At 37.2% G+C, this 24,852-nt stretch overlaps 1 protein-coding gene and 1 long non-coding RNA gene across 3 annotated transcripts; one reads left to right on the top strand and one right to left on the bottom strand.

The window, feature by feature from the left end:
- Positions 1–6,817: 6,817 nt before the first annotated feature.
- LOC122091173 (E3 ubiquitin-protein ligase AIRP2) lies at positions 6,818–10,003 on the bottom strand. Of its 2 annotated transcripts, XM_042661030.1 has the most exons (6): positions 9,602–10,003; positions 8,701–8,748; positions 8,598–8,613; positions 8,350–8,416; positions 7,947–8,181; positions 6,818–7,202 (listed from the first exon to the last, which is right to left on the bottom strand). In XM_042661030.1, the coding sequence occupies exons 1-6, from the start codon at positions 9,664–9,666 to the stop codon at positions 6,992–6,994; spliced, it is 642 nt and encodes a 213-aa protein (XP_042516964.1). In that variant the 5' UTR covers positions 9,667–10,003; the 3' UTR covers positions 6,818–6,991. The 2 variants fall into 2 exon arrangements, with proteins under 2 accessions (XP_042516964.1, XP_042516958.1); XM_042661024.1 differs by having other exon boundaries at positions 8,598–8,748; positions 9,602–10,002.
- Positions 10,004–20,489: 10,486 nt separating this feature from the next.
- Positions 20,490–21,786, top strand: LOC122059692. Its single transcript, XR_006134109.1, has 2 exons — positions 20,490–21,044; positions 21,161–21,786. It is a non-coding gene; the product is annotated as an uncharacterized LOC122059692 (long non-coding RNA).
- Positions 21,787–24,852: the final 3,066 nt, after the last annotated feature.

Genomic DNA, 24,852 nt, shown 5'->3' with positions numbered 1-24,852 from the left:
AATGTATCTTCACATACCGTTGGACTATCTCACTTAAAAGCTTCTTTGTAGCTCCCAAAACAGTCCCGGGTCGGAGGAATCCAAGAATCTTGGCCTGCTATTACTCCATTGCAAATTTTTTTATGAATCTATTTTATAAACACAATCAATGGATAATCTAATCAAAGTTGAATACAAATCAAATATACTTTTGATTGATACCCTAATCTAGCCATGATTGTGATAAGATACACCGACACATTAATGTATCACATGGACACATTATTGTCGCACTCCATTGTTTCCTAGTAGGGGAAGCTATTTGATAGCTCAGCATCTCATTTTGAATAAGGCTAAAAAGTAAAAGATAATGTTCACCTGTCACCCAAAAATCAAATGGTTCTATCTTTGATTGCACTTTCTCAGTGTATGTGGTTTGTATTACAGATCTGAATCAATAGTAAAAATGGTCTCAACCATGAAATTACTCCCTTGTTTCTACTTTAGGGGGGGGGTGAAAAGGACCCAAAATATGCTCCATGTTGACCCATTTTGAAGCATAACCTCATTAATAATTTCATAAAGATGTTCATGGAGTAAGAGCAATGAGAACAGATGGGAATCTAGGGTCTATAGCAATCTAGGTTTGGTACAATTCTGTTCTTCACTTTCATCTATTCACTGGGGGACCATTGCTTCCCTTAGTGAGTGCATTAATAGTAAGAGATAGGAGGGAGGGGTTGGTTAAAAGGCAACATCACAGAAGTAAAAAAGCATAGATCTAGCTAATCTACTTAGCTTACTTCCATGAGAAATATATGTTAGGCCATGCAAAAACCCTACACATACAAGCCTTTTAATTGTGTCTGTCATCTTTGATTGAAAGCCCCCTCGTGTGGTTAGTATTCCTCTAACCCTCTTCATCTTTGAACTGTCAAGAAAATCTACTCCAAAGAGAGAAAGTCCTTCGTCTGGTTGATGAAGTGTCTTATCAAAGCTTAAGTTATCAGGTGGAGCAATTCAATTGGTACTTGAAGGGATCCAAGGCCTTAGAGTGGGGAGACTAATTGGTATTTGAAGGCATCTGAGGTCCCATAGTTTTTCAATGTTGGATTATTTTCACCATTTCCTTTCATGTGTTGCTCTCTTTTTGGAGGTGATGTGTGGCTCTCCTTTTGGGTGATTGTACACCAACGTATTGTTAATGTAGTGATTAGCCCGATGGTTCTAATATTATGTTGAAGTGTCTAATCATTAGCTTAAACTATTAAGTAGAGACACTCAACTGGTATATAAAACCATGTAAGCTCGGTCTCACATTTTTTACTATGTGTTCCCAGCTCAACTTATACTAAAAGATTGTTCCATTTTCGAAATTGAAGGATGTGGCGAGTATTTACACATACAAACATATAACTAGGAGTATATCGAATAATTCATATACACTACGGTACTGTTCTAGATTGGGAGTGGTGTGGGAAACCCGTGAGTATATAATATGAGAAAAGCTTCTTCGAGCCACGAAGGGAGGAATAATAGCATCCTCTCTCTTAATCTCTGTACTCCTCACATGAAATGAACTTTCTATCCTCTTATATAAGAAATCATGCTCTCACACCTCATTGGTGCACTCTCCTATGTCACTTGTTCAAAGAATCTCCCCATGTAATATGTGAAATAATATAAATAGTCAGGTATTGTGAGGGGGCGTAGGGTACCCTGGTGGGAGAACACCTTGCCATTGGCTCAGCCATACTGATACGGACAATTACGGAATTAAATTTTCTACTAACAAAACTAAGAGATGATTAGGTAGGTACCCTTGATTTTGATAATTTAGCTCAAGTAGGACCAGATCTTTGTAGGACAAAGGTGGCTGATCTCTTATTCTGGCCAGCTACCATTCCATCTTTAGATCTAAGGCAATTTTCTATTATTTGAGTCAATGTTGGTTTTATTAGTTGACAAAGGTGGCTGATCTCACTTAACTAACAATCTCAAACACATATAAAATAATAAGAATGAAAATCACTGGGTCCATACAAATTGATATGTGGGCAACCTAAAAGATTCTCCAACTAATCCAATCATTAGAAGATCCATAATTGGTGAATATTTAGCCAAGAATGCTGGTACAAGTACATACATGAACATGTGATATGTGTTCTTAGAGAAAATTAATTATCACCACTAATAAATCCTTTGACACAGATATCATATTTATTAACAAGCTTTAACCCTCATATAGAAGTCCTCTAATTAATACCCAAAAAACTCAAACAAAGAAATTAACTATAACAATATAAGATAAAGGGAAAAGAATAAAATCTATCTCTTCTATAATATTGTGTGAAACTAATGTAATGCACCAAACAATTATCTTATGGAATCCGTAGAAATTCTATCCTTTATCCATGACAATTGGAGTTTAATCTCTAATTTTCAATATCTCATCTTATTTTACTACATTTATTGAGGACTACAAACATTTGTGCCCAACTCTTAGGCTCTCTTTCATTTGATTTCTATTTGTGTTTATTTGATTTATTACTATTTTTATAAGTGTTTGGTAAAATTTATAACACTTATTTCTATTTATAATAAATTAGAATAAATCACAAATCATGAATTACTCTCAAGCTAATTGTGATTTGTGGCAACAAATTATTTATGTTGATTTTCGTGCTACCTTAAATTAGTACGTGTGCTAAACTACTCAAAATCAAAGGTGAATAGGTAACTTTAGAATATTTTATATTTTTCCAATAAAAAACCCCAAATCCTATATCATCTCTCTCGCTCAAAGCTCAGAACTGAAAGTACAATCTGAAACCTATTTTCTCATTATATAATTTATTTTATAAATAGTAACCAAATAAATACTATTTATGGTCCATAAATAATTATCACAAATATTTCTTAAAAAATAATTAAAAAATACAAATAAAAACCATACCAAAAGAGAGCCTTAGCTTCCTTTTATGATTTTATGATTTCCTCTCATACTTCTTTTTGTAAGTGGCTGGACATGCCACCTTCTTCCCACTGGAATGTTCAAAATTGTTATGGTTTTCCAAAAAGGAAAACAAAAAAAATTCTTAAGGTTGGCATTTGGCAATCCGATCACATGATTGAGGATAAGAAGACTCCAAATCCAACTATTTTAATGGAAAAGTAATATTTAAGCTCCAAAGGAAAATTAATCTATATGGATATATAAACTTAGATTCATTAAAAAAAATGAGGACAAGCTAATTTCTCAGTTGTAAAGGGTAGTACAGCTACATAGTGTGAGATCTACTGTCATTAATAAAAAATTATTTCTGCAAGACCCTGAGGCAGAAGAATGAGTTAGTTTATAAGTGTCTTCCCAACGCTTTTTCGCTTCTTTTAATTTTATATATTCATATACCCTTTAAAGAATATTAAATGCATTTTAAATGTTTTTTTTTTTTTTAATTATTTACTTTTAAAAACTAAATTTAATATGGGTTCATCTATTTGTAACCGAGCAGGTTACAAACAAAATTTGTAACTAGACATTAGATACCTTAGTACATAGTTTAGTTCAATTTTAATAGAGGGTAATTGACCACTATTAATTGATCATTACCAAAAAAAAAAAAAAAAAAGACCACTATTAATTGATTTCCTTTTCCCAAATTCATCCATTTAGTTCAAGGGTATATTAGGAAATCCCACCCTAAGATCTCATCACAATCTTCTTTATTCACTTTCCTAATTTAACTCTTTCACCAAAAAAACAATGATATGCTTAACTCATCGTAACAGTAAAACCAGAGATTGAACTTTCTTTGAAGGAGATCGAGTGTTTCATGAAGGAGGTCGAGAAAAGCAATAGTTACACAAGAGAATCGTTGGGTTTGATTTCATATTGCGAGAGTTCAACCTATTACTAAGATCATGCATCATCCACGTGATTTGTCATTTCAAATTTCCTATATCCGAATCCAATTCAAAAAAAGTATATTTAAGTCTGATATCAAGGAAATGATATGTATGGTAGGAGGATTGATTGTAACTTTTTACCTATTTTAGATTAGTGATATGGGTGAATTTAGATCTCTCACATAACAATTATGGATTAGTGATATATGTAGATTGCAATAAAAAAATGATCGATTGGTATCCCTTTCCTTATTAAATAGGATACCCAAAATACTTATTTCATTCAATCTACACATATTCTACTGCAAACCCAATACCACTTTTCACATATGAATATAACCATCCCAATGATCTCCACAATGCTAATTATAGGGATGAGATGGATCGTATAATGTTGTGCTTTAACCAGGCCTAATCCAGCCCAACTCAAGCCGGCTCTGATTTTAATCTTGATTTATATAATTTAATTTAGGACTATCATCATATCCTTTTATTGGGAATAATGAAATCTAGGTCATGGTTTCTTATGCTTAGAAATCAATATCTATGACTATTAATTCCAATCCAAATCAAGCGATTGGGAGATCTGATATCTAGTTCTTGGTGAAAGAACCAATCTGTTTCGGAGAGGTAAAACTAATATCTGATTCACATGTAATTTGTTATAGATTAGGAATGTGTTTGAAATTTAAAAATAAATTGAAGTTAAATTATAAATAAAGTCATTCATACGGTATAAAAAACAAATAATTAATAAACATGTCTTAATGTGTAAATTACAAGAAGTTCTTCTTTACCTGCGAAAAGTGAGTAACCGACACTCTCTTTATTGTTTTTATGACGATAGATTTACCTTAATACACATAAAATACAAATTTTTAATAATTTTTCATTCAATTCACCAAAAGTGAAATGACAGTTTAATCCTTAAAGTGGCAAGAATAATGATTATCTATTGATGGACATAAAAGAGAGGTTACAACTTATGTTATAACCGCCAAAGTGACAAACAGATTAACCCATTTAATATTAGGAGAGCTTTCTTAAAAGGCAACATAATCCCCACATTAACACATAGCCAATGAGATCGTGTGCAAAAACATCAACAAGAGTAAGATTTCTATCTTTCATGAGGGATAAGATAATCATGACTGTACACAGAAGCCACATTGAAATCTCCGTTCTAGGCTCTCTGAACCCATTGGCTTGTCACGAGGACCGAACCATCAAGGGCAAATGGAATCAAACGTCTCTAAGGCCATCTCTGCCTTGGGAGGGCCTTGAGTTTCAGTATACCCACTCAAAAGCCCAAGCCCAAGCCCAAGCCCAAGCCCAAACCCAAGCCTACTGTCTGGCATTTTCAGTCTAGACGTAGTGCACACTGCAAAGCTTCTCTCTCTCTCTCTCTTTAGCTATTGTCTAGAGTGAGATCTGGTAGGTTTACTTTAGATTGCATCCATTGCCTTTGGGATGTCTAATCTACCAACATCACAAGGCTAATTTCCTATATTCATGAGCTTTTCAAAAAGGCTTTCAATAAGCCACAGAGGAAAAGCATCTATCCATCCAACACAAATAATACTGAAAAGGCCAAGCTAAAAGAAACCATCCCAAGGGCCAAAATCAACATAAAAAGATCAAAACGAGCCACAACCCAATTAGCAAAATCACCATGAGGAGGAGTGGGGAGGTCCATTAGTTGGGCTAGGCGCTGAAAAACTAAAGCCCATATTAGGGCCCTGAGGCCCTCCCCTGCTTGGTGAATAGATATAACAACTCCTGAATAACAACCCTTTCATTCTTTGGAGCTCCGCTAGGTTGCAAAAGAAATTAAAGAAATTAAAGAAATTAAAGAAATTAAAGAGAAGTAAAGTGAAATTTACAAACTTAAAAAATAAATTTTATAATCATTATTTCATATAATTATATTAATAATTTCAAATTTTTTTATATTTAAATATAAAAAATTCACTATACTCAATCCGATTCAATAATCAATTCATGGGGTTCCAGAAAGAATTGGGAGAAATCCAACAGGTGTGAATTTAAGGCTTCAACTAAGGAAGCAAAAATCTCGGTATTTTCATTCTCATTTCCCTAAATAATATTCAAAGTTTGAAAAACCACAGGAAAGATAAATACTGTATTTGGAGAAGCAACATTTCATTGGGGGTTAATTGATCTTTTGGCCCACAAGTTGTTCCAAGAAATAGAAAAACAAGTCTGACTAGTTTCGTCAAACCCATTTCTAAATACAAAAATATGCATAAATTTCTATTTATATTTTAAAAAATAAGTAAAACGAAACAGATTTAATAAACAGGTTTTTTAAGGTGTGTTTCCATTTCTGAGCACAAAAAATTTATCAAACGGTCCCTTAGAAGTGATTTCTCTTCCCCTGACCCTGATCAAACAGGATTAACTCTCACCAATATTCAGTCCCATTGGTACAAGGGATTCCAACCAAGCTAAAACCTCTGGCTCCCAATTTAAAAAAGGCGCTAAGATCATACTTACTATGATCATATCTACTGGAACCTTTAATGATTTTGGCAAAGGAATGAATTAATTCAAAAGACAAGGATGAATCATCAGTCTGCTATTCAAACTCAATATGCGATTCAAAACTGAATCGGTGTACAAATACTGAAAGAGACAGCCATGATCAGTATATCGCATCTAAGCCATCTAGAGAGCCAGAAAAGATTTCTGAAAGCATCTGTGCATTCTCCTCAAAGATCAACCATGATCCTGGGTCCCTGGAAACAAGTTGGAAGTCAAAACACGAATACATCTTCCTCAATATTATATCCAGAACACAGGACGGTTGGTGTGATTATGAGAATCAGTTTGGAAGTGGTTCAAGAAATAGTTAACCAGTGACATAAAGGGCTCACACCAACATAAGATTTCCAGCCTATTGTGGAACTAAGAGAAACTGAAAATCTATTTAAATAGAGAATGACCCACAACAGAGGATTCAGACATTGAAGCCTTCTAAAAACAATCAGAATTTACAGTGAAGATGAGGGAGAGGGAAACAATTATATACAAGCAGGCTTCTATGTACAATTTTCTTTTCCAAAATCCGTAGTCAAAGCCCTTACCTAACATGAGAATGATAGGAAGCAAAAACAGGATCAGGAACAACTACAGGTAGTTTATCTATGTATATGAACAATCTCTTTAAGTTCTCCCTACAGATTGCAGACAGGTCAGCAACCTCGTGGTTGTCAGTGTAGATCCAAAGGTCACAAGAGTTCACTCTTCTGAGGCTATCCCGACAGAAAGGGCAGGACTGAGACCTCGTTCGCCTGAAACATCCAAGAAACAGCACATGAGTTCCTGTTCAATATTTAGAGCAACTTTAAGTTCCAACCCACAAAGACTTGGAATCTATATAACCTATCAAGAAGACTTCAACGATGGTCTATAAATGGCTAGTTGTAACCCATATCAGGATATGGAAACCATCCAGGTGACATGCTAGAGAAAAACCTGAACACAATCGATGGAATAATGATATGATCCATTCAATGTTAACCCACTGCAGTAAAGGTATGACCTGGGTGTCCAGGTATAATAGGATTCATACACTTCTCTGTATTCCACAACACCACCACCCCCCAAAAAAAAAAAAAAACAAAAAGCCAAAATTTGTTCCTGCAATTCTAATGAAAGGGAATATGGTTAAGAAACACCTGATATGGTTGACCATCAGCTGGCAGGTCAAATACAGTATGGGTGCCACATGTATCCTGACAACAACATACACTCAAATCTCCGACCGATTTGGGTGACATTAAACAACTACGAAGGGGTTGGTTCACTCACATTTTCTACAATCATAATCCTCAGACCCAAGAAAACTATTACACTAAGAACAGAACCCAACTTCAACTTGAGGGCCAAGAAAAGTACGAAAACAACTCAGCCTTATCCCAACTAATTGGGTCGAATACATGGATCCGTGCATGTGGAAAAATAAGAAAATAGTAATAGTAAAAAGAAAGGAAGACAGCAACAATAGCATTAATTGAACATAACAAGGTGCCTACCAGTCCCGGTAACATTTCATGCACAACGCGTGGTTGCAATTGGGTAAGACAACCTTACTGCTCATCTCCATGCAAATACCACACTCCTCCTCTCTCTCTATATCAATCTCGGACATTTTACCTTTGTCCATCTCATCCTTCTTCCTGTATTTTGCAGAACAGAGTTCTCTCTGTTTACGATCGTCCACATCAGTGATTCCTCGTTGAAGTTGCAATACAGAAGGAAATATTACGGCTATTCACGAAAAATCCGAACTTCAATTAATGGACATGAACTGGTAACAATAAAGCAAAACAGTTGTTCCAAATAACTAAAAATAAGCGAAAGAACAATTTAAAACAAATATAAATTCATAGAACTTTACAAACTAGAAGTTAAACGAATCTTCTTGACTCCACATACCATAAAATTCTTTAATGCTGGCTTTCCTTTCATGAATATACATAGTGGTTTTTCCATCAGCATAAGCCTGCAGCAGATGACCACCACATCAGAAACAGATCCCAAAGGGAGAGTCGATCATGTTCACACACACACATGAGAAATCACATTAATGCGAACTCAATGCCAAACAAGGGAGAGTAAACTCAAACATGCAGATACACATGAGAACTAAAATCAAAATAATGAAATTTTTATGAAAGAAATACCTTGTAAATAAGTATTCTAAGCAATCCAAGGGCGCCAGCAAGGTGACAATCAGTCCATTGAACTAGAAAAAGAAAAAAGTGAGCAGCTGGGCTATAAGTTAACCTCATTTGAAGGCATGCCCCATCATATTCCCTCGGGTAATCCGAAGCCCTGTATCAAACCCAACTATCATTATGCTAATAATGGTGGCACATAATTTGAAGACACCATCAAAACCTATTAAAAAAATGGAAGAAGGTGAAAAATCATGGGAGAACTTGGAGCAGAAGAGAGAAATCCATCATCTGGTTACGAGCCCACCCAACCGATAGTCCGCTAAAGCAAACAACTTTTGAGTGCAATAAGAAACAAGAAAATGTAAGGAAACAGATTGGACAGAGCCAATAAGAAAACCATGAACAGATAAGGTAATAGAAAAGATAAATCAAATAAGTTTATCTACAATTAACTATGCGAAACTAGAACGAGATACGTTTAATGAGAGAAGCCATGAAATCAGAAGGGGAAGATTCAGTAGAAGCCATAATAAGTTCTGAGGATAATTGATAAACACATTCTGTAAACAGAAACATAATCGAGACCAAATTACCAGAAGATAACAGAACCCATTCAAAAGAATCAGGTTCACGAACCTAGTAGAATAACGGAGAGGAAAACAAAATTACTGAGCCAAAAGATAATCAGAAAATTGATTGTACAGTAAAGCCCGTCAGATGACCGAACAGAGATCAAAACATTAAAATCAAGATAAGGTCAACTCTGCCCAATTTATCAAATTTCCAACACAAATTCAATTTTGAAACAAAAAAGACACTAATTTAATTATCCAGGATGAATTGTTCTGCCAAAAAAAAATCAAATTCTCTAATTTATCACAGAAAAGGGAGTAGAGGGGAAAAATTTATAATTCTAACGAAACAAAAGGGGAAATAATCATAAACTTCACAATTTCAAGAAGAAAAACATGATCGAACAGAATTTGTCTGCCAGGAAAGATAATTACAGAGTATTCGCATGCTGAATATCAGCTTCAAGGGCTTTTAAGGAATCCTTAAACGACTTTCGCATGGCCGCGTTCTTCTCCGCAACAATATCCCATTCAACAACAGACTCACCTCTATAAGGGGAAAAAGGGGATAAAAAACCCTTTCTTCTACTGAAACTCCTCGTCTCCGAATCGAAAACCTCCAGAAAACCTCAGGATTCTCTGACTCAGCTAATCTACTCTCCTTTCTACCGAAACTCAAACCCCAAAATTTAACAAATTGAAGAAAATTAAAGAAGACGTTTCCAGAAAACCCAAATCTATCTCTCTCTCTCTCTCTGGTGTAACTGCTTTTCTTGAACTCAGCTTCTCAGTCACTGCAGAAGTGGGACTTCCATGCCCTACCCTGCCCTGGGTCTACGCTAGTAGTATACTTCCAGAGTAATCTAGTTTTGGAACACGTCAGATGGATATCTCTAAAGCCCATGGGCAGATCGGTAAATCTACTAGCGTAGACCCAGGGCAGGGTAATTTGGATTAGCTTACCTTAAATAACCTTTCTTTAAAGTACAAAACTACACGTGCTTACGTCACAATCCATACTCGTGCCAACCCACACGCACGCCCCTATATATAACTCAAACCTTTAATAAGAGACCGGTGAAACAATAGAAGGAATCCCTAGGTCTTATCCGTTCTCTTATTCTTAATTAACCTAATCACGATTTGATTATAGTTAATTAAAGCGAATTAATGTAATACGTAGCCTGCTGACAGATGAGAGTATTTTCGTAATTTTGAAGAATGAGGTTATTTTGGTAATTACGTATAAAGCGTGCGACTCCGGTCTCTAGGACGTGGTTTTGGCGCCCATTGGTTAGTGTCGGCGGAATCGGCATTGTCTCCGACACGTAGTGAGTCTACTCACCGTTTTTGGTTCGCTTTGACGTTTTATTTTCAGAATCAGTTTTCGATTCGGCGCTGTTTGGCTGGAAGGGTGCTGGTTTAGGATCCAACTTCCAGTGCCACTGTATCAGAAGTCAGTATCCTAAAAAAGTTGAAGGGGAATAGAGACGCTACCCGCTTGAGTAGGAAAGGGAGTAGATAAGTTGAGTTAGAGAAGTTGAGGTGGGCTGTGAAATAATGCCCTCTGCCCTCTGCCCCCTACCCCTACCCCTACCCCTAACCCTAACCTCTGCCTCTACCCTTACCCTGTTTCCATTTACTCGTGTTTGGAGTTCGGACGTGGGAATGCAAGTGGTTAGAATTTTCTTTCCCTATTTGGAATATGCAAAAAGGTTGGGCACATTGTCGTGTATCCTTATCCACCCCCTTGTCGTCCGCTGACCATAAGTGAATCCCTTCCTCCCTCCTTTGAAATGAACCCTTTGCCCCTCTTATATGATACCACATCCTTCTTTGGTGTCACATGCTAGCTTATCGGACATGGACAGTATGCTTATCCCTCTCCTTTGGAATATGGAAAATTAGGTTTTTTGCCTCGATTCATCTTTCAAAAACCTAGCTAAAGTGAGTCATATTATTTTTTCTACCTAAATACAATAAGGTAAAAAGTATGTTGTCAGACCGCCTCCTTATGTCTATCTCCTCTCTTTTATAAAATGACATATATGTTGCTCTTATTATAAGCATAGAGAAATAGACACATGGAGTTGCTAGCTATATGCTATACAGTCAGACAGGGAACTCAATCCCATCGCGTACAATAAATGTATTTAGATTAGGGAACATAAGAAATATACATCAAAATATGGAAGGAAAAAAAAAATCAAAGAATTACATATCAAATTTTGAGTTTATACTATTGCAAACCTGCTCAATGATATAAGCACATGTGATAAAATGATATATTTGGACAAATTGAGCTCATAATACATAGGCGGGCAAGGAACCTTCGCCTGAGGAAGTGTGTGGTTTGAATTCAATTCCTCTTATCTCATTGGGGCCACTCACACTAGGGTGTTTAGTGCTCTTAATTGTTTTCTGTGAAAGTTGACATTCATCGACCTGAATCTGTTCATTCAATGCAATATTCTTACCTTGATCACAACGTGATATATTATAGATAAAGATTTTACACTACGAATTACATGTGTTAATTCTTATAGAAGGCCTACTGGTGAACCCTTTGTAGTTAAGCATTGGTTTCATATTAAGTTTGTTAGCTTCTCTTTGACATCTTTCAACTTTCAAGTTTCAAGTTTCAACAAACAGGTTCCCGTTTGTGAAACTTTTTAATGGAGACTTCAATACGTACTGCTGTTCAAAACCAGAAAGTTGCAGATCACTTTGGGTTTCATTGAGTGAACTTGAATTGAACAAGAGAAGAGCGTGAAGGGTTTCATACTCTTTTACATTGTAGATTTATTATTTTACACAACCCACTTATTATGGTATTTTAAAAATCGATTAGACTTGCCGAGTTTGTCATGATTCAGGGAAAAATATCGAGTCTTATTTGATATATGATTGAGTCTTGTCATTTTTTACCCTAGTCGAGTACTCGAGTCTACATGACTCTTGAACAGATTTTCCAAAATTTTGACTTGACTTAAACAACTTGCCCCAATCAAAACCTGATTTTCCAACAAATTTTGAACAACCAATAGTAGACATCGATGGTTTATGTCATAGGTAAGCTCATATTGCAACACTTGTCAATTTTCAACCAACTCAAGTATAATGTCTATAATCCTTACACACTGATGCAGTAAAAATTGATCAACCAATCTTCTTCGTAGCTCTTGACAAGAGAGAGCCAGGCTGACCCAACGAGGGACTCTCCGATGCCTAAGTCAGATATTTCCACAACAGTTTGCTCAAGAGAGCTTCAGTGAAAAAAGTGTTGGATCCTTTGTGATAGAGGCTTACTTTGATATTTATAGGTTGCTGATGGAGAGAGAAGGAGAGACGTTTGTAGAGAGTCCTGTTAGGCGTGGAGTCCTTGAGGAGAATGACTTATTGATTCAAGGAATATTCCAGATTCTAGGGCATGTTCCAGAAATATTCTTCTCTTACCCTGAAGACACAAGCCATGAGAAGAGTGGATACTTCTGGTGATGTGAGTGGATTGAGTCTTGCCCCTATAATCAAGGTAGAAGTAGGAGTGGACGTACGCATGCTGCTGGGAGCCGTTCCTATGTGTGTCGAGCCGAGGCAACAGGTCGGCATGAGGAGAGACCGAGGCAGCAAGTCAGCCTGTAGAGAGGCCAAGGTGGCAGGTCGGCCTGAGGAGAGATCGAGGTGGCAGGTTGGCCTGAGGGGTCAGCTCGGCCAAGGATGAAACCAAGGGGTTGGCTTTGAAAAGGATGACCAAGGGTCGGCTCACCCAAGGGGTCAGCTCGGCTAAGGATGACCCAAGGGGTTGACTCAGTCAAGGATGAACTATGGGGTAGACTCAGCCAAGGATGACCCAAGGGGTCGGCTAGGCTAAGGATGACCAAGGGGTCGGCTCGGCCAAAGACGACCAAGGGGTCGGCTTGGCTAAGGACGACCAAGGGGTTGGCTTGGCCAAGGATGACCAAGGGATAACTCAAGGGAGTGACATTTTTACCCTCATCACCCACCAAAATAATAATAGAGAAAAAAGACTATCAAGGAGTGTGGAGCTTGCACCCAGACTCAGGATGGAGTGAAGTGACCACCCCACCCTTAAGGAAAGGCCCAAATCACTTCCCTATTGATGCTTCTATGTACGCTCCCATTGACCCCGTGCTATTGCAGGGGCTGCACTCCCAAACAGAAAACTCTCCCCCATAATAGTAAGGGAGAAAGAACACAACCCGTTAGTGTTGTGTAAGCCCAAGCACATGGAGCAATAGAGCAAGGGCATGGGCGACTTTTCATAGCTTGGTTCCACCTCCCCATATTTTAGGTGTACGCAACACTATGGATCACTTTCTTTTCCCTAATGAAAAATATAGGAGAAGGGTTTCCTCCACCACACCAATGGAGTAGGTTTATCCAAACATCTAAGGTCATTATTACTCTGTCCCTATTGCATGAAGAAAAATAAAATAAAATAAAAAATAAAGATAATGTCCTCTTCACTATCCCCTATACCAATCCCATAACAGCCAAACCCATCAACCAAGGGATTCTCCATTTATCATGGATGAAGAGAAACTGTCTACATATATAATGTTGGATCAAAACAGGTCACATTTTTACTAAATAATAGAAGTATTAGTAACAGCTAAGATGTATATTCAAATCCTCTACATCATCTAAACCCTGAACCAAGCCTCTATAAATGGCGCTAGGAAATTTTATCCACAAATAGGCTTCAACTTTACCAATCCAGAGATAAAATACAGTCTAGTCTAGATGCAATTCTTGATGCTTCATGGTAGAAGTTGAAAAATAAGATCTAAATAATTAATTTTTTTTTTAGAAAAATAAATAATTAAGTAAAAGATGAGCTCTAACATTTGACTGAACCAAAGATTTCTTCCTCCAAGATTCCTTCATACATTCAACAATTGGAAATGACCACATCAACCTGCCACCTCGTAGTCAAAATAAAGATTATTATTATTATTATTATTATTAATTTCGGAATTGGAAAACAAAGATTGATACAAGCAGTGTTACGATTTTAAAGTCACCAACATATAATGGAATCTCCACACTCAACCAATGGGGTCATGGGAAGAGCGCTGCATGGTTCGTCAATAGAGAGACCCATATGTTGTTAAGGAGGAAGGAAGTGTGGGAGAGAGAATATGAGAGGATTATAAAGTGTGTACAACCATTTCCTAAATTTATAAAAAGAGGAAAAGAGACCATTGCTCCTAAAGCTTTCACAAAGTGATAAGCTATCAAAAGCAAAGGCAATACCAAAAGCAAAGGTAGAAAATACGTGCACGTCATAACTCATTCTTTCATGGAAGAAGTATGAAAAGAAGGCGAAGGAGAAAGTTTCCCACTACCCATTAGGTTAATTCCAAGGTCAGATTTTTCTGTGGTTTAAGAGGTTCTTTCTTTACTCTGGATGAAGGAAAAATTAATTTAAAAAGCAAAGGATTCAAACATGAAGTTCAAGTTTAAAAAGTGTCACGTAATATGTACAAAAATCACATATTCAATATCCATAAAAAAAGATGAACTGTTTTAATAGTCCAAGATGTATGAAGTTGTGCATTTTACATCACTCTCAACTTAAAATGCTAGAGATTTCACCTCCATGAGATATACATGATTTCGAAAAGACTAACCATGACTTCTCAACTTAACAACAATTAATCAAGCTTATATGCTCTTTGTTATCGATCAGATCTTTGTAAGTAGAGATGCTTAATTAACTTAAGGGTGATAGAATGCTACCTCCTAGTGCAGGTACACATTAGTAGGGGGTGGCCAATGGGATGATGCATGCGAGCATCTGTAGGACAGTATGATCTTTTCGCACTTGCTATGTCTTAGCACAGGTATACGTCAGGAGGTAGCATTCTTTTTTCCAAAAATTTAACTTGACTCAATCATATCAAGATCATTTTATTATTACTTTTAAATGTAATTCCAATCTTGACATTTTTTTGACTTGAAATAAGACGGAGATTTGGTGTAGGTCATATGGCTCCTGCCCCAGTGCCTGGGCCAATGTAAGAGTGCATATGAACATCCACACATGGGGATAATGTGATCTTCTCACGTGATTGTGTCTGGTCATGGAGCAATCTTCTCCCCTTCAAAATAACATCAGTTTTTAATGCTATATTCAATTAGATTTAAAAAATATTGTTAATTGAATACATCATTGATATCATTTTTTATTTCAGATCACTCCAATCATGGGTAATCTTTTTTATGGGAAACTCTCAGCGAAAGAAATTTTTTATATGAAACCTTTAAATCAACCTAAATAATGTCATGTATATATGACAGTCTTTTCCATTCTTTATGAGCATAAAACCGAATATGCAAATAGGATTGAGTTTCCTTAAAGCCATAGTGAATGGTAATTCATTCAACATGAAGACTTTAGATGCGCACAGGGGGTTTAGGAGGGTATAAATTTTGAAAAAGTCTTAAAACCCTATAGGGTTTATGAACCTTACTTAGGTCTCGTAGGATATATAGAATGGTAAACCTCACCGCCTGCTTAAAGATGCTAGGTCACCCACCAAACATACAAAACAATGGAAAGAGGTATTTATGTTTATGGAAATACATGATGTGGATAAGCATTATCACTTCTACCAAAAAGAGAACAGTATTAAGAAAATTGCCATTTACGTACTTTTTCTGTTCATTAAATTTAGGTACCTTGGTTGGCTGCCCCTTTTGCCTTTGTACTTCTTAAATTTTCTTTTGTATCAAAGAAAAAAGAAAATTGAGAGGATGAGCTAATTAACTTATGTGTTTAGGAATATTTACGGTAATCATTATGATAATAGAGTATCAATCAATTAGTTTAGATTGAATCCCATTGCATATATTGGTCCATACCAAAACTGATCAAAATGTTCAAAAATGTAATCAGTCCTTAAATTCCAAATCACGGCAACTTCAATGAGCCGGTGCTGCAATGAATGCACTAAATTCTATTATTATAGCCTCCATTTAAATCGCATAAGCCCAGATAAAGAATCCAACTTAAAATTATACATTTATCCATATTATTCCTAATTCACTCCAACCATTCCACCAACCCACAATGGGTTCTGATATCCTGGTTGTGGCTTAATGCATAAATTGTCTGGTTGGGTATTCTTGATGTGACAATATGACATGGAACTTATCTCTTTCTTTTCCTTGGCCTCCGAACCATGGACTTCTTGTTTACCCACGTGTTCAATGCGAGAAAAGTGCAGCGGCCTAAGTGGGTCCCTCGTGGTATAACCCTACCATTGTTAAGTCTAGGTGGAATGGATACAACTTGTCTTCTTCTTTTGTTTCGGTTGAAGGTTATAATTAGGAGTGTAAATTTGGCCTTGACGGCCTGAATCTGTCTTTGACCCGTTCTGATCTTAAATAAGTATCGATTCAAAAATTTTGACCCCAAGGGTTGGCTCGACCTTAAAATTTCTAATCTTGAATTAGGGTCAGGGTAGATAAGGGTTGATGTCTTTGGCCCGCCCAACTCGCCCTGAACCCGGCTCTGATTTTGGCCCTCGATGTTAACCCTGGTTGTGACCCTGATGTTAACTCTAAATTTAACCTAATTTTATAAATTATTTGACATGTATCTTCTCATCGATCTCTCTTGTTTTTTTTACCAAAGAAAAAGATTTCTCTTGCTTTTTTACCTAGAAATTTGTAACCTTATATTTTTTATCCCCTCTTTATTATGAATATTTTTTATTTTAAAATTATTTCATAGTTTACAAGGTCAGGATCAGGGTATGCCCAGCTCTTGATGGCAAACCAAAGTCAGGGTCAATCAGGGTCAAGGTCAGAGTTAGGGTCAGGGTCATCCTGGCCCGACCCTCAAAAATTAGGGCCAATCAGAGCAAGTAAGGGTTGGACTGAACCCTGAAGGGTAGGGCCAGAGTTGAAGTTGTGCGGGCCTGAGTCAAAGTCAGAGCGAGTTTGGGCCCAGTTAAGGGGACTCAACTTTGGGTTAGGGTTTTAAAAAATCTAGCCCAACCCGGCCCTGTTGCACCCCTGGTTACAACTTCTTCTCAATCATATTTTTGGATAATTTTTTTTTGGGAGTATTCTCAATTGCACAGCCTCCCACAGTACATAAGAGAGGAGAGAGACAAAACTATGGAGAATCGTTGTAGGGCCAATGAGAGCATGTACTTGGGCATCAATAGGATTGGAAGATTTTCACATTCATAGGATTTAGATCCTCTTCAGTCAGGGAGAGGGATGGCTGGACAGGGACCATCCAAACACAAAATTGGATAGAGAAAAATGAAACAACAGAGGGAAATAAGGGGTTTTACTTTCTCTTTCATCAACCATGTTGTGATGCATGTTGGTGCTCGCAATCATCATCTCCACATCCATTGGATTCTTGAGGTCGTACAACAGGCAATGTAGTTGTGATTCAAATTACTTAAACTCCTTGTGTCTCTCTATTAGATATAAGGATGCAGCGTTGCTTGTGGGTAACAATGGATGAGTTATCTCAATTGGCAAAGACCAACATCCCAAAATTAAAAGGTTACACGTTCAATTTTCTTTGGAGCCTAATTATTTAAAAAAATATAAAATAAAAAAAAATAAACGGATTGAACGATTAAGATGTAAAAGAGGTTGATCCTTTTAATCATTTTCTCTCTTTAAAAGGATCGAACCTTGTTGTACATAGGTGTAGCCATCATTGGATTGTCTAGATGGTTACCGTGAGAGACTGTGTAGGTGTACCTTAGGGGGCTTGAACCTGCCCAAAATGGAGGTTGAGATGATGGTGATGGGATGGTCTTCAAAGACGGATACAATCCACTTTAATTTTTTTGGTATTAGAGAGACTAGACGTAACGTAACGACTCTCTAATTCAAAAGTTGATTGGCTGTAATTTACCTTTTTACGAGCATCCCGTGCGAGGAGAAAAGGTTTGGTGCTATATATGCCTAACTACCTTGAATTTGTCTTGAAATAAGTACTGCCTATACTTCAAATGCAGAATAAGCATGCTTCATACATTTTTTTATTATTTGAATTTTAGGAAAAGGTTCAACTTAAAAAAATTTGGGAAAAAAGATTCTTATGACACTAGTGTATAGATTGCATTCAATGCTCCTTAACATTTCACACCATGGACCCTACATTCTTTTTTTTTCTGCATTACATAGGAGATGAAAGTCTGTAATTAACGCATTGATTACTCTATTTGGGAAGTACGTTCGCAAGAATGAAACTCAAAAGAATTGTTAAGGGCTTGCACAAGTGGTAGGGCATGTGATTTAATTTTATGCAAAACGAAGAACCTTATCAAGACTTGACATGCCGATCCTCCTAAAGGAGAGGGGTGCTTTCGAGAACGCAAACACAGGTGATGCATGGCTATCATTAGTTTGTGCCATAAGGTGTTGGGTTAAGTCCCTGCAACAAATGCACCCTCGGTTCAATTGCCCACTGTTGAGATTGGGACTTGAAAAGACTACCAGTGATAGCCGGAGGAAGGTGTGGATGACATCAAGTCATCATGCCCCTCATGTCTTGGGCGACACACGTGCTATAATGGACAGGGCAAAGGTTTGTGGCCCCTTAAAATTTCTAAAACACCTGAAACATTTTTTTTTTTTTAATTAACCCCCAACCTCCTCTACCAAAAGGGGTGGTTGGGAGATGCGTTCGAAAGGGAGAAAAAAATTAAGGGCAAGATATCGTACTTGATTTCTAAGACCTTGCATTAATGTGCGGGCCAATGATAGCGCGTGTAGAGACATCAAAACTCATGGAATTTTTTTATTTTACAAAGGACTTACTAACCAACAAAAACTCCTCTTTCTTATTGGCCAACAAGAGATCCTCTTTCTTCCGAACCAACGGCTCCGCTTTCTCCAGAAACAGGAGATCCCGGTCCTTCCTTGTCCAAAGAAGCAACATTTGAATCATGCGCTCTTTCATCCATGGAATCAAAAGAAAGAGGGATCATCCCCTGAATAATCCGCTGAGTCAAAGGAATAGACTTATTCTAGTTCTGGATAATACATATTGAACTTATGCCCCTCGTGTCTTAGTGTAGGGATATATCACCCAGCAGATATATTTTTCCCAAAAGTTAATTAAGAAAAGAGAGCATGTTTCCACCAATATCCAAGTAATTAATTAGGCGAATGGACTCAGAAGATTATGAATTCATAAAATAGAGAAACTTTGACCAGAGATATAGAGAGAGACCATCGATTTTGTCTTTAGACGTGCAAAAGAATCCATACACAAACAACTTACACAGTTTCTACCCTGAGGCTGTGTTTGGTAGCTAAGAGAAGAAAAGAAATGAAATTGGAAGAAAATATAAAAAGTATGTATGTTTGGCTATCATTAGAAGAGAAGAAAAGAAAAGTTTTTGTGTTTTGTTTTGTTTTCTTGTGTTTTAGGCAAGATTATTTTTTTGGCAACAAAAGAAAATTTCACCATTTTCAAGGTGAATTTTGAAATTCAAAAAAATAATCTTTTCATGGTTGAGAACATGCTAAGCACAAAGAGGATTTCTTAAACCAAGATGTACTTTTTTCTTTTGTTTTGTTTTGTTTTCTTCTCTAACTAGATCTAGTATGAACTGGTGATCAGAACGTATATGGATAGAACTTATAGCGGGATCTCGAAAAACAAGTAATTTCTGTTGGGCCTTTATCCTTTTTTTAGGTTCATTAGGATTCTTATTGGTAGGAACTTCCAGTTATCTTGGTAGGAATCTAATATCCTTATTTCCATCTCAGCCAATGAATTTTTTTCCCTTAGGAATCTAATATCCTCATTTCCATCTCAGCAAATGAATTTTTTTCCACAAGGGATTGTGATGTCCTTTTATGGGATTGCAAATATGTTTCATTAGCTCCTATTTGTGCTTGCACAATTCGTGGAATGTAAATAGTGGTTATGATCAATTTGATAGAAAATAAGAAATAGTGTGTATTTTTTGTTGGAGTTTTCTTGAAAAAAATCATCGTATTTTCGTTTGATTTTTTATAAAAAATATCCAACCGATCAGAATTAAAGTTAAAGAGTCTTTATCCTCACGGTGTTCTGTACATGGAAATCATAGGCCAGGGGGCATTCCCTTGACTAGTGCTGATGAGAATTTTACTCCACAAGAACTTGAACAAAATGTTACTGAATCAAAAAGAAAATAAAAAAGAAAAGTACAAAAAATGTATTTTTTTGTTTATTTAAGAAATGGGAAAAGTATAGGTATACTAACAGGTCACCTAGGAATTAAATGTGTTAACGTTTATTGACCCTTAGATGAAACATAATCGATCTCATCCGTTTGTCTCTATTGTTCTATCTAAGTTACCCACCACTGCCGCTCTATAGTTACTCTTCTTCTCCCCTCCTTCGGTTTTGTGTGAATCCCTCTCCCTCTCCCTCTCCGTCTCCGACTCCGACTCCTGAATTTTCTGAATCAACTCCGACTCCCACAAATCCGTTCTATCTGAATCCCTTAGGACTCCCACGATTGTTGAATCTATCTAAAACCCTCTCTCTCCGTCTCCGACTCCAACTCCGACAAGAGAAAGGGTGCTGACTCGTGGAGAAACCATAATATTATGCGAGCCTAGAGTCCTCTCTCATTTTACATTAACTTTTATCTTTTTTTCGCCAATAAAATTTATGCTTACTGTATTGGATTCTTGGGGATGAGATTGGAGAAGCACCTTAAGAACTTCAGGTTTAAGAAGAAATTGAAGCTGCATTATGGGTTCTGTTTGTTGCTGTTTGCAAGGTGAGGATTTCGAAGAGTATGTAGATCCTAACAGTTCAGTTTACATAAATTGTATGTGTCTCAGATGCTTTGTTCAGAACTTCTTAAACGCGGTATGTCTGGGACTTCTAGTTCTCAATTCATTTGTCTTTCTATTTATCTTTTGAACTCATTTTGGTCAATTATCCAACTCTAGCACATCTACTATTTAATTCTTTCACTTTACTAGTTATTCTTTGTGGGAATCCGGAGGATCTGAACGTTTCCAGAGAGTGATATCGATCTGGTTAATTATCCAGATCTGAGAGAGAGGTCGACTGTGCTCTGTTGGATCGGGATCCTCCATAGCCTACAGATGATTCGGATCCGTGTTCTATTCTCTTCTTTAAAGCAAAGCTCTGTCTGGCTGCCGGCGGCTGGAGCGAGAGAACTGTGAGGGGAACCTGCAACTCGATCAGATCTGATGAAGATCTGGGTTTCGCCAGACAGCTGCACCCTGAGACTTGAAGACAAGGGGAAGGGGATCAAATCATTTTTTTTGCCCTTCGTTGATCTACAAAGGCTTGTTCAACTGCTCAACTTGCTGAGGTTGGGGAATCGAGCATGCCGAAGCTGAAGAGCGCGTTCTCTCTCTCTCTCTCTTATAAACCTGCAACTGCTCAACTAGTCAGAGTTGGAGAATCGGTGCGTGGGCCGCTAAGGCCAAGCCTGCCGAAATTGAAGAGCGCGAGTATGCGGCCGCTGCCGCTAATTTTCAATTTGCCGGGGAAAGTCGTAGAGTTTTCCGAATTTAAGGAAGCCATATCTATGGTTAAATTGTGTTAATATACCTAATTCTTTGGTGACCTGCTCGCATACCTATGTCTCAACCATTTTTTTTTTTTTTTTAAGGTATACCTTATAATTTTATAGGTTGGGAAAGGAGTGTCAACGGTCCGGGTTGGTGCGGTTTCGATCCGGTTACATCGGTTTAGGTGTGACTTTGGAACTGATCGAAACCGACCCATTAAGGATTTATCGATTTCGGTTTGGTGTCGGCTTCGGTGCGGTTTGGATTTGGGTTGGTACCGGTTTGGATTTATCAGGTTCATTTCGGTTTGGATCGGTTTTTTAAACCAGTATGGAGCCATTAGGAAACAACCAAATGCTGAACTGCTGAACTTCGGTTTCTTAAATCGATTTATAACCGGGTTGGTTTTGGTTTTTGGTCTAGTTTGGATTCGACTTTCCATACAAATATATACAAAACTATGCAAATTTTGATTTTTTTAATGAATTTTGGAGTGTTTCGGTTTCTTACTGGTTTGGTTTTGGTTTCGGTCTGGATTTTGAGCCGGTTTCGATTTGGTTTCGGGTTCATCCGGTTTTCGGTGCGATTCGATTTGATTTTGGGGTTGCAATACTCGAAACCAAACCGAACCAATAAGGCTTTGGTTCGATTCAATCTAGATTGTTATCGGTTTGATCCGGCCAGTTTTACCGATTTGGTTTAGGAATTGACACCCCTAGGTTGGGACTTGGATTTCTCCCCAGATACTGGTGGACTTTTTTAAGCCTTTTTTCGCCTTCATTTTCTTGGGTGGGGTGGGAAAACCCAACAATCCAAGTAAAACCAGCCCAAGCACCTCACTTGCCTGGAAACTAAATTTCTTTGACTAATTAAAAGTAAGGTAGTGTATGGTTGAGAGACTTGAGTATATGGTGCAGACGCTATTTCTCCCGTCTCGTGGATGTCAATATACTTCGACACCAACCTTTCACTGGTTTTCCGGCCTTCTGTCACTGATTTGGTTGTACACTCCATACATCACATGCCACTGGTTCTTTATCTCTCTCAACCTCACTTTTCTCTCCAAGGAATATCTGATAATTTGAAGGTGAGGCTCTCATTTCTCACCCACCCCAGGGTTTTAGGTATCTTTATTAGATCAGCCGTATCGGTCCAACCATATCAGTATCAGCCGACATCGATATTGACAGTGACTGGTATTGAATTGGTGGTACAATAAAGATAGAGAATCAAATGGTTAAGAAAATGTTGGTATCGGATAACTTTGAATGCAAAAACATCTGATACAGCCGATACTTTGGATCATTTTCATGGCATGATGGAGAAAACTCACCATTGTATGATATTAGTTCTCACACACCCACCAAATAGAGAGAGAGAGAGAGAGAGAGAGAGAGAGAAAAAGAGAAAGAGAGAGAGAGAAAGCATGGTTCTATAACTCGGATTGAATTGATAAGTATCGGCTGGATTGAGATGATATTAGCCTTGACCCAATGCACAGTAAGGCCAACGGTAAAAATATAATAAAAATTTAATTTTTATAAAATTAAAAGGGAAAAAAAAAGGATAAATATATTTGATAGAATCTGATTCAGGCAGATCCAGATTGGTAATGAATCATATCGGCCTTTACTGATTCTAAGTTATAGAGCCTTTGAGAGAGATTGAACACTGGTGAAATAAAAGTCCTTGGGGTGGGGGGATGAATAATATTGTTCAACAACCCACTTAATATGTGCAAGAGAGATTTTCAAAGAAATCTAGCCATCTCCTATGACAAATTTGTCCCCGTGGCTAATGAGATCATTGTTAATGATATATAAGAAAGTTTTTTGTGGATGGAAAAAGAATGTGTCTTATTTACTATGATGTCATTTTATGATTAGACTCTTAGACAATTGAGTTTCACCATTAATTCTCATTCCTTATTTTAATTAACTGAATACTTCACCCTAAAAGAAGAGCGAAAGGAAACTCGGTTCAATGGTCTATAGATCACATTTTACCTATTATCTCTTCAAACGAGATATAACAAAATACAAACTACCTATTTAAATTCTTAATAAAGAATGGCAAGGTCTCCTAAACAAGGTCTTAGATATCGGTATCAATGCCTTTATTAGTCTCGGCCAATCCCATTCTAGAAATAGATCAGACTATTTTGACCTTTAAAAGATGAGACCTTGATTTTTTTTACCATTTTACCCTCTCTTATACTAATAACATTATATCGGCCAATACGATACGAAGACCTTGAACTTCCTCCCAAATGACAAATTACACAATTGAGAATTTCTAAGATGAGAGGAACACAGCCCTATCCCTTATTTATTTATTTATTTTCTTGTATTTTAGTGTCGCTTGTTGAGTGGTGATTATTATTATTTTTTGGATGGATATGGTCATGGCACTGAACCATATCCACTCTCTTTCCTAACATTATCTCACCTTTTTATCTTTTTATCTTTATATTGTTGTCTTCTTTTAACACCAATCTTTGTTTTGTTACCAAGTCAACATCACTACTTGAACACTCCACTACCAATCCATTATTGGATCTTTAATATTATTGGGGCCATCTTCAATCATCTTTCTTTAAATTACCCTTTCAAAGGGTTAATCTCTTTAATGAGATATTATTGTCTGACGTTGACTATTTGATATGGCTAAGTTCATCTTGTTCCTAATGGTTGTTTGAGGGATTGAATGATATGATATTCCCTTCCCTGTGCTACTGTAAGACACTAATTCTTAGAGGTCTCCATCAATTTGGCCAGACAAATTGGTCAACAATCTCCCTAATTGAATCCCTTAACAAATCATTAGCCTACCAATCATTTTGCTTTGTTGGCTTTCAAATCATCTATTTTCCTTTTAAAATGAAGGGAGAAAACCCTAAATATCAGATGGCTCAGATTGTCCAACCCACCAAACCCTCCAACTAACTGCTCCCTCTGAACAGGAGAGAGGGGACTGTGGAACATCCTATTCCAAACTAAATTTCACTCCCTCTCTGCAAAGCAGGGGTAACGTTGTTTACATTATGACCCTCCTCAGACCCCACACTGGCTGGAGCCTTGTGCAAAGGGCAAACCACCCTTCCCCCCCTCCCCCACCCACCCACCCCAACA

This window comes from Macadamia integrifolia, chromosome 2 (genome assembly GCF_013358625.1).
Source record: "Macadamia integrifolia cultivar HAES 741 chromosome 2, SCU_Mint_v3, whole genome shotgun sequence".
NCBI lineage: Eukaryota > Viridiplantae > Streptophyta > Magnoliopsida > Proteales > Proteaceae > Macadamia > Macadamia integrifolia.
This window is presented reverse-complemented; position numbering and strand designations above follow the sequence as displayed.